This window comes from Mesoplodon bidens, assembly GCF_964165515.1.
Source record: "Mesoplodon bidens genome assembly, chromosome: 17".
Classification (NCBI taxonomy): Eukaryota; Metazoa; Chordata; class Mammalia; order Artiodactyla; family Ziphiidae; genus Mesoplodon; species Mesoplodon bidens.
This window is the reverse complement of record NC_138174.1, coordinates 2903322-2916980: the sequence shown is the minus strand read 5'-3', so window position 1 is coordinate 2916980 and position 13659 is coordinate 2903322. Positions and strand designations below refer to the sequence as shown.

Genomic DNA, 13659 nt, shown 5'->3' with positions numbered 1-13659 from the left:
CGGGAGCGGCAAGATGGGGTAGGCGATTAGGAGACACAGACGACTGTGTGTAAGACAGATAAGCAACAAAGACACACTGTACAGCACAGGGAATTATAGCTGTCATCTTGTAATAACTGAGTATAATTCATAAAAATCCTGAATCACTATGCTATACGCTTGAAACTAAAATAATATTGTAAATCAACTCTACTTCAAAAAAATCGTGATGATTATTAGAAAAGGGACAGGTTTTTATTCACATTATGAAATTTTTTCTAAATATTTTGTCGACCCAAATATTTTTTGTGATATAACTTTTATAACGCAAAAGAGAAACAGGTCTAGGAAAGACGTCTGTCACCCAGCAGCTCAGCGTCTCCCGCTGCCCTGAGTCCAGTCCCCACGTCTGCTCAGAAGTCTGGACACCAGCTTTGCCTTTGTGCCCTGCTCGCCCACAGCAGGACTCCTGCTTCCCCGGCCTCAGTCCCTGGTGGTGGGGGAGGGGGGCAGGAAGCTGCCGTCCAGGCCATCCACTTGCTCTGTGAGGCACTCTGCCCCCCTGCAGAGCTTTGCCTCTAGAAGCAGCGTGGGTTTCTTACACGACACACACCTGGTGTCCCACAGGGCGTACGTACTAAGACAGGCCTGCCCTGGTGTTTTATAATTCACCTAATGCACGACCAGGTCAGTCTGGTGGATTACTGAAGTTACTTAAGGAACGGACGTTAAAGTGGAGAATACTTTCCTGCTGGGGGAGGTCGGAGATGCATTCTGCCACCTCTTTTCCGGCACTGGGCACTGCACTGTTACAGGTGAGTCCACTCTCGGGGCTTTGCTGCAGCAGACTCTGGCCGCAGCCCTGGCACCCCGTCCCGCTCTGCCCGGAACCCGTGGGGACCTCTGGGGCCGAGTGCTCTCAGACACACCACCTCCGGGCCTGAGACTGAAACCCCTGTCCAGGGTGTGGCTTTAGTTCAAAAGTATTACTGCAGTGTCCTTGTGTTAGTGACCAGTAAGTAATCTGATTGAATGAAAAAAGCTTTATGTTAGTTGTTGATGAAGTTAATTCATTTAACTTAGCGAATATTTAGCAAATACTTGCTGCTAACCAGGCATTTCAGGGGACACAGAAATAAGAACGATACGGATCCTGCACTTCCTTGAGGGTGTAGCATCCTGTAGGAATGACGGAGAGGAGCCCCTCTGGGCCGTGCAGGCTGAGCCTGGGCACACGGCGTGGGGACCTCAGGACTCCGGGGGTTCAGCCCTACGAGCTACCTTGCACCCGCGGACGAGGCGGCCGTGAGCACCGGGGGAAGGGGCCGTGCGGAGGGTGCATACCCAAGTGGGCAGGACTGGCCGCTGCCTCGGGGGCTCTGGACACGCCCCTCACGCTAGCAGCCACGTCCACTCCCCGACATGTGTCCAGTCTGTTCTGGAGGCGGGCTGCCCCCTTCCTAGAGCTCATCACATTCTTTGTTTATGAATAGCAAAGGTCGAGCTTGGAGAGAACAAATAGTAGAGTTAGAGACGCGAAGAGCTGAGGCTGAAAGACAAGGCCGGTATTTCAAAGACACGACAAACCAGGAGAACACGTGGGAGATGCCCTCCCGGAAAGAGCGCCGTTTTTCACTTTCCTGAACAAATGGACTTTGGGACCCCAGGAATGAGCACCTCCTGTGGGTTACGGTGTCTTGTTGACACATCAGGCAGACAACCGCGTCCCGCGTGCTAGAAACCGATGGGCGTTCTGTATAATTCGGGGTGTAGGGTGGTGGGAAGCACATGCGCATCGATCTCTTCACCTGGGTAGGAGGAGTCGGCCTTTACCAGGAAGTGACAGGCCTTTCCTTCTCTAAACTGAGCCCAGAAGCCTCTACTACCCTTGGATTTCCCCCCTATTTTATTGTCATATGTTCCAGTGAATAAATTCAACCAACATAATTTTCGCTAGCAAAGATGATGAAAAGCCTCTGGGAAAGTAGGTTTTAAACAGAATTTTAACTTGTAACGTGTCGACTGCACTTTGCATTGCACACCCCGCGTGGTTCTGGCCCTGGGCCAGTGTGTCCACTGCACGCTCACTGGCGGTCATGGTCCAGCCCCTGCTCCTGCCCTCCCGCTTCCAGATAGTCTGCTTTATAATAGGTTTACAACAGATGACAGCACGCCACAAGGAGAGCCACTCTCCGGAGAGGAGTGGGGACAGTGGCCCCTTAATGCACCCGCGCTGCTCTGGGGGGCGTGCGACTCCCTTCACGGGAACAGAAGTAAGGCTGGGAGAAGCCGATGGGCCCCCTCGGTGGTGCAGAGCCCTTTACCAGGGCCCGTCCCCCTGGACAGGCTTTCAGGCGCTGTTCACTTCGGGTGGGCCATTTTCTCTGAACAGCAGCGGACTTGCTCTCTGCCTGCTGCGTGCATGGAACGGGCCTCTCCCTTTGTGTAGCATCTGGGACGGCGCCCCTGGAGCCTGACTGCACTGAGGTCTCAGAGCCTTTCTCTTGCGGGTGGATACCCTGTAGGGGACTCACTCCAAGAAACACCAACTGTTCTGTTTCCAGGTCATGTTGCGTAGACAACGTTCTAACAGGAACGTAGACAGTATTCTTTGGAGTCTTCTGACTGCTTAGGGGAAACATCATAACGTGCTCTTTAAAGATGGTCATTACAGATGATGCTCCTGACGCGCGGGTACAAGTGTGCTGTTAGGAAAGCAGGTGTCACCTCCTCAAAGCTCTCACCCGAGACTCCCAGCTGACAGGATGGGGCTCAGAGCTTCCAGGGCTAAGGAACCAGGGGCCACAAGCACCGTGGCAGGGCTGATGCTGGGGATCCACTGAGGAATCTACACTCGAGTCCACTGATACAGGGTAAACTCGTACTGGTAGAGACTTCGAGCAGATTTCAGTGGAAGAATTGAAACTGACATTTGCTAAGCACCTCCTGGAATGTTGCCAGAGAGCGTGGAGATGGGAAGTTTCTCCTGGTTTAACTGGATCATCTCCTGACAGATCCTTTGCAAGGTGTCTTCTCATGTTTGCGTCTTCTCAGCTAATATCTCTAAAAGAAACTTTTCCCTCGTGACTCTTACATAAGATCACTAATAATGAAACTAGATTAAGGCATGATTATACCTAAACCTAATTTTCTTCTTTGCTTAACAGTTCATCTTTACATTAAAGTGTGTAAGATAGAATAATCCCTCCTTAATCTCAGAATGTGCACATCTCACAGCACTCGACTACCACGATCAGGTTCTTCTCTGACCCCATCACGTGTCAGGGGACGTCAAGTAAGACACGTTTAGTTTCTTAATCCCTCTTCTTATAGCACTGAGATGTTTAGTTTAAGCTGCAGGGTCAGGACAATAGCTAAACTCCACTTACATTTTCCCTTCAAGCAGTTTAAACAAAACAGAGCTTTAAAAAATTCTCAAAATCTTAAATCACACCCTCAGAGTAACTGGAATCTCAGCCCCACGTTCATTTTTGTCTTCTGCTTGCATGTCTTCTTTTCACTTCAGGGGGAATTTTATTAACATGTTGCAGTAGCTTTGTGTACTGATTTTCCTAAGATGCTTTATGTTGGATATTACCAGTAAAACTAACTTCTACTACTTTGGTGTTCTCCAGTTGAACGGACAGGAGAGAGAGCAGTGCTGGCAACGTAGCAATAATGAGAGCCACTGTGCCCCCGTGCTGGGTGCTTTGCCAGGTGCTGTGCTAAGCACGCTGCACGCTTAGGTAACCTCTTCCTGCCCGAGGTCCCACCGTGGCGAGCAGTAGGACCAGGATGCAAACTCCGAGCCGCCTTGTGTGGACTGCTAGTCTCTTAAACCTCTCTTTCAGGTTAGACCAGGAAGCGTCTGCTTTGGAAGTAGTTGCGTGCACGTTGCACTGTGTCTCCCCTCTGCGCTTTCATAATTTTCGTTGACTGAGTTGCCTGGTACACTGATGCTCAAAGAAGATACTGTTGCATTCTCCGGGCAGGACATCACAGAGACAGATCTGAAAGGCCGCACATGCTAACTAGACCTGACAAGGTGTCAGCTGCCTTCCACACAGTAGTGGTTTTACGGCAAAATAAGATTTGCTGAGCGAGAATGCATGAACACAGGGCCAGCTGTGCTACTTCACAACGCACTCACTGGCGGAAGCCGCCTTTTCTCGCACACAGTAACAGGAATACGTGAGAAAAGCACGTCAGGGAAGCAGCCCTAGAATTTAGTGGCGCTACAGGACCTACCACACAGTTTCAGTAACAGGGTGGATGGCAACCCTGAATAATAGCCAAGTAAATAGAACCCCTCCGCCTTGGCTTGTCTGGATATTTACTCAGCGTGGCCTCTGCAATAGCTGAGCACTTTCTGGAAGAAAGCAGTGGAAGCGGGCACCTGGCTTCCCAAGGCTGAGGCCTCCCTTTTGTAAACGCGCTGAGTTTTTCAGAGGGTGTGTACATGTTTAACGTGTGGGTGTGTTTGTTTAAGGAAGACATGGAGCTTCAAAAGGCTAGATGTTTTGTAACCCAGAAATGTAACCGGTAAATGGAATGGTTGAATCTGAGGATGAAACTAGAATAAACTGATTAGTAAACAGAGCACGTCTGTGGGCTCCCCTGGCTGGGTTAGCTCCCCCCCCAGCAGGAAGCCCTGCAGGCAGGGACCCCAGACGCAGAGCCATGTCTCCAGTGTGACGGGTATTAGCCCAGCCGAGGGGGCAAGAGAGTTCTTGAGTTTGCAGGAGGAAAGGAATTTCACTTTCTGGCTGACATCCTCGTTCTCCCGAGAACTGATGGCAGATAGCGGGAGCCACCTTTAGGAAAAGGTGTGGGCAGCTGCAGCCCTGCAGCCCAGGAAACTTCAAAGAAGAGAAAGATGAGCCAGCTGCCCGAGGCCCGGGAGAGACAGCTCTGGAATGAGCTCTGATCTCATGAAGCTCAGGCCAGCCTCTTCAAACTGCCAGGCCAGCCTTTGTACTGGAATTCTCCATCAGTCTGAGCCAAGTCTGACACGTATAATTATTTCAGCAGAAAAAGCAGCTGTGAACCATCACGATGGGTTTAGAACCGAGGGTGGTGTTGGAGACATGCAGACTCCTCACTCGTTGCCCAGTCTGTGCGGATGACCCGATGTTTGGTGACGGGACGGAGCCGCGGCAGCTGAATATGTAGGCGGATCACAGGCTCAGCAGTTGTGGTCACTTCTTTCTTAAGTTGTGGTTAAGTGCACATAACATAAAATTTACCGTTGTTGCCATGCACAGCCCTGTGCGATCACCACCACTGTCCATTGACAGGACTTTTCCATCATCCCAGTGAGCTCTTCTCGATAAACCTTTATCACAGCTGCTAACAGGTAGAAAATGGATTGACTCTAGTTACTTCTGTTTCCATCTTTCCGTAGATAAACAGTTATAAAAGCAGATGGCAAAAGCCAGAAAAAAGCAAAGCAAGCAATGATTCATTAGCTGGGTAATTAGCTTGTGATTGTGTTTGATGATAATATCCTAAATACTTAATCAGAGACCAGAGTTTTGAAATTCAACTTGTGCAGAAAAATAAGCAACCTCATCCTTCAACTCTTGAACTTTAGATCTGATGGTTGCTGTTACCAGTTATGGAGCATTTTCCATGAGTTAAATGTACTTTATTTAATCCTTATAACAGTCCAACAAAGTAGATGACATTATGCCAAATTTTATGATCTTCACACATTATATTTCACTCTACCAGTCTGCCTCTGCTCAGGCTGCTTCTAGTAGAAGAAGGGGGTCCCAGAAGTTAAGTGACTGGTCTGAAGTCCCTAACCAGGTGGCTGATGGGGTGGCTCAAGCCCCTGCGTCAGTGCCTCCTAAGGAAGAGTTATCTTTCCACTCGTTTCCTCCTTGGTAATAACCCTTCAGAGGAAAACATCGGGACAGTCGGAGAGGAGAATGGACTGAAACTGTGAATTACAAGGTGCTGTGCAGAGGCAGGGACCCTAACACCCTAACCTGCCCAGCGCCTGCTCTTGCACGGCAGCTCTTCTGCTGCTTTTCAGAGCTGGGTTGTTGTCCCCTAGATAAATGACAACTGTAGACCTTAAATAGAAACCTGACAGACATACCTTCATTGAAACCAAGTACTGGCGCTGTGTCTGAAAATAAGAATATGGCTGCTTTCATCGCTGATTTTAAAAGAACTCCGGGGGGTGGTTACGCATCCTGACCACCTCAGGCATTGAGGGCCTGGCCTGACAGGGGTTAGGACCACACCCCCCTCCCTCTCTGGGGCAGCCGGGGACACGCACCCGACCCATGGACCTCCACTGCACCTTGAGGCCCACAGTCAGAAGGGTGTTCCCTTCCCCAGTCCCACAGGAAGGAACCCATTTCAGGAGGACCCTGGAGCTGCTGGGGCAGTGTTCCCGCCCCCTCGCCCTGCCCACCTCCCACTGCAGCGGCCAGGGCTGCGGGCAGAGCCGTCTCTCTCCCCACTCGGGCCAGGGCCGCTCTCCTCTCCCCACCAGTGGGCCTGGAGAGAGGGAATCTGATAGGAAAGCCTGCTTGTGTGTCACCTGTTTACTTTATCTGCAGGAAAGAAGACATGGTCATTTAAATGAAAAAAGAAGAAACAAAAACCACCTGCTTCTGGTCTAAACCCTGAGTCTAGAAAGTTGGTCCTTAATCAGACAGAACCATCAGTGTCCCCCGGGCAGCGCTCAGTCCCTGTCCATAACGTGTGAACTCATCTTTTCATCAACTGGCAATCTCCTTGAAAGAAACAGAACCAACTTAGACTGACAAGCAGAAAAGGAGTTTGGGGGGACAGTGCAGAGGTCGCCACGGAGTCAAAGGGAGAAGCCGAAACACAGCTGAGAGCGCGCGGCTTTCGGGGCCAGCGAAGGGCGCGGACGAGCTCCTCGGGGTTGCCGGGTGCCGCGTTCAGCCGCCCCGTGGTCCGCGGCTGCTCGTCCTTCCGCCCCGGGAGGGCGCAGGGGGCGCGGAGCCGGGCGGCGAGGCCTGCCCCCCAGCTGCCCCCGTGCCGGGGCCTCTGAGCAGAAGCCCCTCCTGCCTCGCACCCAGCCTGCGACCCTCGAGACCGTAACTCAGGGCCGTCAGGCCTTTTAGGGCAGCTGCCCCGTCCTTCGAGGTCCCGGAACCCGTGGTTTGAGCAGAGCCGTCAGGACCAAAAGGTTCGGGCTTGTCCCAGTTTCTATCAGCGTATTTGCCTCTCTGGTAAAACGAGGGAGAAAAGAAACTAAGTCATCCCCCGCAAGTGCTGTGGCCCCGAGGAGGGCGGGCAGGTGGAAGCCCGCCGTCCTTCCGCCAGGACTCGGCCAGCAGGCCCGGCGCACCTGCCTTTCTTACATCACCGTCCACGCTTCCCCTTTCAGGCGTGAAGCTGCCCTCGGTTTTGTTTTACTGTTTCAGCCCCCGGCCCCCGACTCAGGTGACGTCCACAGACAAACGTGTGTAAGCTCACCCGCTCGTGGACTCGGCACCTCCAGCCGGGTTCCCGGGGCCCCTGCGAAAGTGCACGTCTCATCACCACCCTTTTAAGGCTAAGACTTGAAGACAAAGGGGACACGCGTTCGTCAGTTTTAAAAACCTCAGCGTTCTTGGAATCATTTTTACCATCCACACACATAAAAGCCAGTTTCAATTTTTCTCATTTGTGGAACTGCCTGAAAACATTGTTTCTCTTTTAATTCTTTGTGCAGAACTTAGTTCAGGTTGACACTTGCCAAACACTTCGATCTAATTAAAGCGAGGACACCGCAGCCATGTTCCCGGGGAATCCCTGCCCCGGTGACCCCCCGTCCCTCTCGGTGTGGATTCCCTCCTCTTTGAACCTTCGTCTTTACCAGTCACGTCACACACACAATTACTGAACCATTCATCTCCGACGGGGTTTTATTTAAAACTGCCCTGAGCGTGTTACGTTTTTCCCCCGCTGCCGCCACGCCCGCCGTTCTCTGAGACACAGAGGTGGCTGGAGGTGGGCCTCGCCGGGAGCGTGTGCCCCTGAGGTGCGGCCACGGAGGACGGATCAGGGCCCTGTGAACGTGGGCAGCTTGTGGAGGGGACGTGACGCTTCACAGGGACGGGAGGGCCAAGCTTGACTGCGCGGGTCGGCTCCCCTCCGCCGTGCTCCCCAGGGGGAGTGACCGTGCCCGTGGGTCCAGCCCTGGGCCTGCCCCGAGCAGTTGGTTCCCCGGTGCTCGGTTCCGGGTCACCTCCCTCCAGACCCCAGACGCTCTGCGCTGCCCACCGGGTGCCTTGCCTAGGCCGCCCCCTCCACCGCAAAGGCCCTAACTCGAGCCTGAGCCTTCCCCGTCTCTCACGTTTCTGCAGAACCCCATCTGCCCGGCGGAGCCTGCGGAGTCTCTACCACACACGTCATCCTCCTCCCTCTGTTCTCCCACTGGCTGCCGTTTGTGTGCTGTTAACACCCAAAGCTGACTCTTCCCCGAACGCTTCACGTGGAAAGTTTTCAGGCATTCAGAAAAGTCCCGTGAACTGTAAACACGCATATACTTGCCCTTTAGAGTCTACAGTTAACACTTCGCTCTGCTTTGTCACGTATCCATCTGTCCATCCTCAATCCACCCATCATATATATATTTTTTCAAAACAAGGTGCAGAGATTAAGTACGTTTTACCCCAGACACTCTGTGTGCGTAGCATTAACTAGAGTTCACTGTTGGTTATGTTTCTTTCTGAGGTAACATTTACATGTGGTGAAATCCTTAATGCTCCGTTTACTGAATTTTGACGAGGTATATACCTGGGTGTCACAAATCACGGTCCAGATAGAGAACTTTCCCATCACACCAGGACCTTCTGGGTCGGTCGCCATCCCCACTCCCGAAGGCAACCACCGTTCCAATTTTTTTTCGCCATGGGTTAGTCCGGCCCTTCTTGGAAGTGAATATAAACAAAACAGGCCGCGTGTGCTCTGTGGGCCCTTGTGTGCAATGCGCTGCGTCTGAGGCCACCCGGGGTATTGTCAGCGTCAGTAGTTCTTTCCTTCTCATTGCTGGTGCCATTCCATTGTGTGAAGACAACATGAACGTCCACCTGCAGCCTGGTAATGGGAACTTGTGTTGTTCCACTTGAGGCTGCTGGGAACGTGCCTTCATTTCTCTTGGTTAAAACCTAGGAGGAAACAGCTGGGTCACGGGGCAGGTGTGTGCTGGGCTTCATAGAAACTGCTGGACCTTTTTCTAAAGGGTTCTCGCATCTCACCCTCTACCCCTGCTGGACGACAAGCCATGGCGCCCAAGGCCTTGGCTGCATTTGGTGTCTTCAGCCCTGGGACTTCAGCCGTCCTGGAGGAACATCGTGGTGTCTCTTTGTGGCTTTAATTTTCTTTTCCTGGATGACAGTGATGTTGTGTGTCTTCTCAGGGCCTGTTAGTTCCGTGTTTATTCAGATATCTTTTTTTTGTGCAAGGTCTGCTCAAATCTTTCGTCCATTTTTTATTTTTATAAGTATTTTTATGATGAGTTGGAGTTCTTTATATATTCTGGATACCAGTCCTATGTGAGATATGTGTCGTGTCAGTATTTTCTCCCATTCTGTCATTTACCTGTTCATTTTTTTAATGGTTTCTTTGCAAGGCAGGAAGTTTTAAATTTTGATGAACTCTAATGTATCTTTTTTTCTTTTATGGTTATTACCGTCTGTGTCCTAAGAGACCTTTGCCGACCTCAGAGTCACAACGATATTCTGTATTTTTTTCTAGACACTTAATAACTTTAGCTTTTACGATTAGGTCTGTGCCCGTCTCACATTAATGGTTCTGTACGGTATGTGATGGGGTCAAGGTTAATTTCCCCACACGGCTGCCCAGTCCCACAAGGTGTGCTTCTGTGGCTGTGTGCTTCACACAGCAAACACTCAGGGCATGTTAACTGCACTGCACTGACGATTTAGAGGAAATAGGGACTCTGGCAATCTTTTAATGTCTTGGTGTTGGAACTCATTTTACAGGATCCATCCCCCAAATTAAACACTGGTGAGAGAGCCCCGTTCAACCGTGAGTTAGCATTACCTGCCAAGAGCACAGGTCGGGGCCACAGGGTTGATGCTTGAATGTTGTCTTTGGCTTCTCTGAGTGAAGAGTGGAGATAAATTCAGCTTTTTATTGAAGTGTTACTATACGCTAGACAGGGTGCCTCACTGCTTTCCAGTACATCTTCTTCTTCTAGCTTTACGGCAGCCTTGTATGTCAGACGAGGAAATCTGAGAACCAGGCATTAGGAGTTCTCCAAGACAGGCAGGCCTGGAGGAAAGCCAATAACTTGTGTCTGATGTAAGACTTCTGCAAGATAATTAACAGTTGAATGATTTTAAAGTGCACAGGACTTGATAATAACACTTGGCAGGTAATTAAACATATTAAATTCTGAATCAGCCCAAAGATAGCTGAAAAATTAAGTCTTCTGACATCACTCCAAGTGTACAGTAATATGTGCAAAAGAAAAACCCCCGGGAAACATATTTGGCTCTAAATCTCTAAGCTAAGAGTTGATTAGATAGTAAAAAAGGCATTAAAACAAGAAATAGCTTCGGGGCCCATGCACTGCCCAGGACTTTTTGAAACGTCCTCACAGTCAAGCTCGCAGTTCACAAAGCCGAATGTCCCCTGACCGTGCAGATTTGATGTATGTCTTCGTCCCTGTGTATTGTCTGCGGAGAATGAGCCGGCTGATATTTTCTTCGTTCGCAGGTATGCTTCAGAAGTGTCCTTCTATCGATGACTTCGTAAATGCCCTTGTTTCCGACTTGGATATGGACTTGGAAACTTCCCTCAAATGATGGGAACACCGTGAATCCTTTAACTCAGTCACGGAGATATCAATTTTGTTGTAAATGCTACAGCTTTGAACGTTTGTTTCTGATTTCAGCATTCAATTCTGTAATAATTTATGAAAAACCTTAAACCAGTGGAACTTGGAATAAATAATTTTTAAAAATTATGCTGGCTTTTAGCCTGTTTGTTTGGCAGATTTTTGAACATAAGGAAATCCATTCAGTGAGTGAGTACAAACCAGAACACAGGGGTGTCAGCATCAGGGGCCAGACACCCCCTCAGCCCAGCCCCGCTTCTGGTGAACTTTCCCCTGTCCGATGACCTTTACTTGGTTAGAGACGTAATAAAAAGCAAAATTATTTCAGTTTGAAGCAGTCTTCAGAAAGATTACTCATACAGTTCCTCTACATGTTTTCTTATAGGTAGCTTTGAAAATGGAATAGTCAGTTACAGTGACCGAGAAACCAAGTGTGGTTTCCAAAGTATTTGTAATCGGTTGCGTTGGCTTTTCCTGTGTGTTTAGGAATACACTAGACAGATGGACTCAGAACAGAGGGGACCTGAACTCACACTTTTCTGACTTGACAATGAATATACAAAAATAACTGCAGGTACAATTAGTAAATGATGTATCAAGTCCAGTGACTGATAAATACAGAAACTGGGATTCAAACCCTGTCTTTATCCTAAACATTACTGCATACTGTATCACTATGTGTTAATAAAAGAAAAGAAAGACACTGTTTAATAGGCTTTTCCCACCTTCAAAGTCAATAATTTAATTATAGGCTTTCGTTTAAAATGACACCTGCTAGCGGCCTCTTCCCGCTTCTCACTAAAAGACCAGTGATGATGCAAAAAGGCAGGATTACAAATCCCCAAAACGAGGACACATGTCCAACCTACTCATAGAACGTGGAGGAATTTCTACAAGCGAGAAACAGATGAGACAGGATGAAGAAACGTCCGTGACCCACGCATGCCGGGTCCACCTGGATGCTGGGGTGAGGGGAGGGGCGACCCTCCGTTCTCTCCCCACCTCCCGTGGGGATAAGAGATAACACGCTGTGCGCACCAGCCCGGGAGCCGCGGCCCCGCGAACCTCCCGTGGGGCTTCCGCGTTAGCCACACGAGGCCTGGTCTCCTCTCCCAGCCCCTCCCCGGTTGGCGCTCTCAGTCTGTTAACACGTGGAAACCACAGCGCAGAGAATCCCTGGGCGGGAAGGAGGGCAGGCCTGCAGCAGTCGCTCCCCCGTGGGAGGTGTGGGGTGATGCCACAGGGACAGCCGGGCGCCCGCGTCCAGGGCAGGAGCAGCTGCTTCTGTCCCCACGCACACGGTCTGTGAGCTGAGGGAGGCGACGCTCCTGCTGACACGGACGCTAACTCTCATCGGGAAACGGAGCCGGAGAAACTGGTGCCAACCTGCCGTCCGTTACAGGTAAGTCTGAAAAGGTGCTTTAACAGCTCCAGGTGTACCGAGCCACCGGCCCCTGGGCCCTTATCCTCCCTTTTCAGCTGAGGGTGAGTGAGCAGAAAAGGAAATCCGTGCGGAGCTTCAGAAAAAGGAAGGCAAGATCACCTGGAAGATGCGGGAAGGTCCCAACTTTGAACACTATTCTTAAAAGGAACTAAGGCACACTGTAGAAAACATCTCTGCCATTCTTAGTGAGACTTGAGAAAACATGGTATTTATGAAGCCAAAAGCCATAAAGAAAGAACAAGCAGAAATTTAAAATAGGCGAATCTAAAAAAGAAGACAGGCAGAATAAGGAAAAAAGAAATGCAGAGAAACTGAAACAGTGCAGTGATTTAAAACATGATCAAAGCAGAAAAGACCAAAACTGTCAAGGGGAAATGAGAAGCATCTCACTCAGAGTGCAGGTTAAATTCAGGGACACGGTGAAAGCCAGCAGCCAGGAAGCAGCGCAGAATCCCGAGGACAAAGCCAGGACAGCTGGAACAGAAACAGCAACAAAACCCAAATTCTCGTGTCCTGCTATGTTCCCAGTGCTCAGAACAGTGACCAGCACATAGTAGGAGCTCTGGTGAAGGCATACTAGTCAATGAATTTAAGGAAACTTTTTTGAGATGAAAAAAAACGGATGTGTAATTTAAAAGGGAATCCTTGATGGCTGCCCAACACTAAATGTGCTTAATGCCACTGAACTACATACAATTAAAAACGGTTAAAACAGTAGTTTTTGTTATGTATGTTGTACCACAATTTTTTAAAGCAAAGTAAATAAATGCAGGCAAAGAGAGAGAAGAGAATCCTGCATTCCAGATCAAAACAAAGAAAACAGTAAAAAGAGACCCCCCCGCACCTAGACAGACTCTGCCTTTCATTTGGAGAACTTAAATATAAATACAATTAAAATTATAAGCCAACTGATCCCAAACTGGGCCATTTCCCAGGAGTTGTTAGTGTTCCACGAACTCAAAAGGGTCCCAGTGTTAAATACATTTGTAAAATACACGTGAGCTCTGTGTTTCACCATATGCACATCAGCAGTCCTGCACTCACAACACCTATGTCCCAAACGTGTTTGATGAGGGGGCCCACCCGCTTTGTTGGAGGACCTCCTGATGACATTTGTCAGAACACTGGGGACTAACTGCTGAAATCATCCAGCTAGAAACAACAGGCATACACAGAAAGGAACAAAACGGACAGCACTCCCAGAATTCAACTGTTCATCGCTGTGAAAGCCAAAGGACAGTGAAAAGTTTTCAGAGGTAAAAGGCTGAGATGCAGAATGGCATTCTCAGATATACGAGGGAGGGCTCAGGAGACATCTCAGCTTTGTACCTTTCTTTAAAAATCACCAGAAGAATAAGTAATTTAGATCGAGTCAAAGCAAAGGAAATCCCTAAGGAAC

At 49.6% G+C, this 13659-nt stretch overlaps 1 protein-coding gene across 2 annotated transcripts in view; it reads left to right on the top strand.

The window, feature by feature from the left end:
* MIPEP (mitochondrial intermediate peptidase) overlaps positions 1-10945 on the top strand; it is a 145564-nt gene extending 134619 nt beyond the window's left edge. For both annotated transcript variants that reach the window (XM_081214381.1, XM_081214382.1), the window contains one exon: positions 10696-10945. In XM_081214381.1, coding sequence (XP_081070507.1) covers positions 10696-10726 — 31 coding nt within the window. In that variant the 3' untranslated portion in view covers positions 10727-10945. The remainder of the gene's footprint in view (positions 1-10695) is intronic.
* The last annotated feature ends 2714 nt before the right edge of the window (positions 10946-13659 follow it).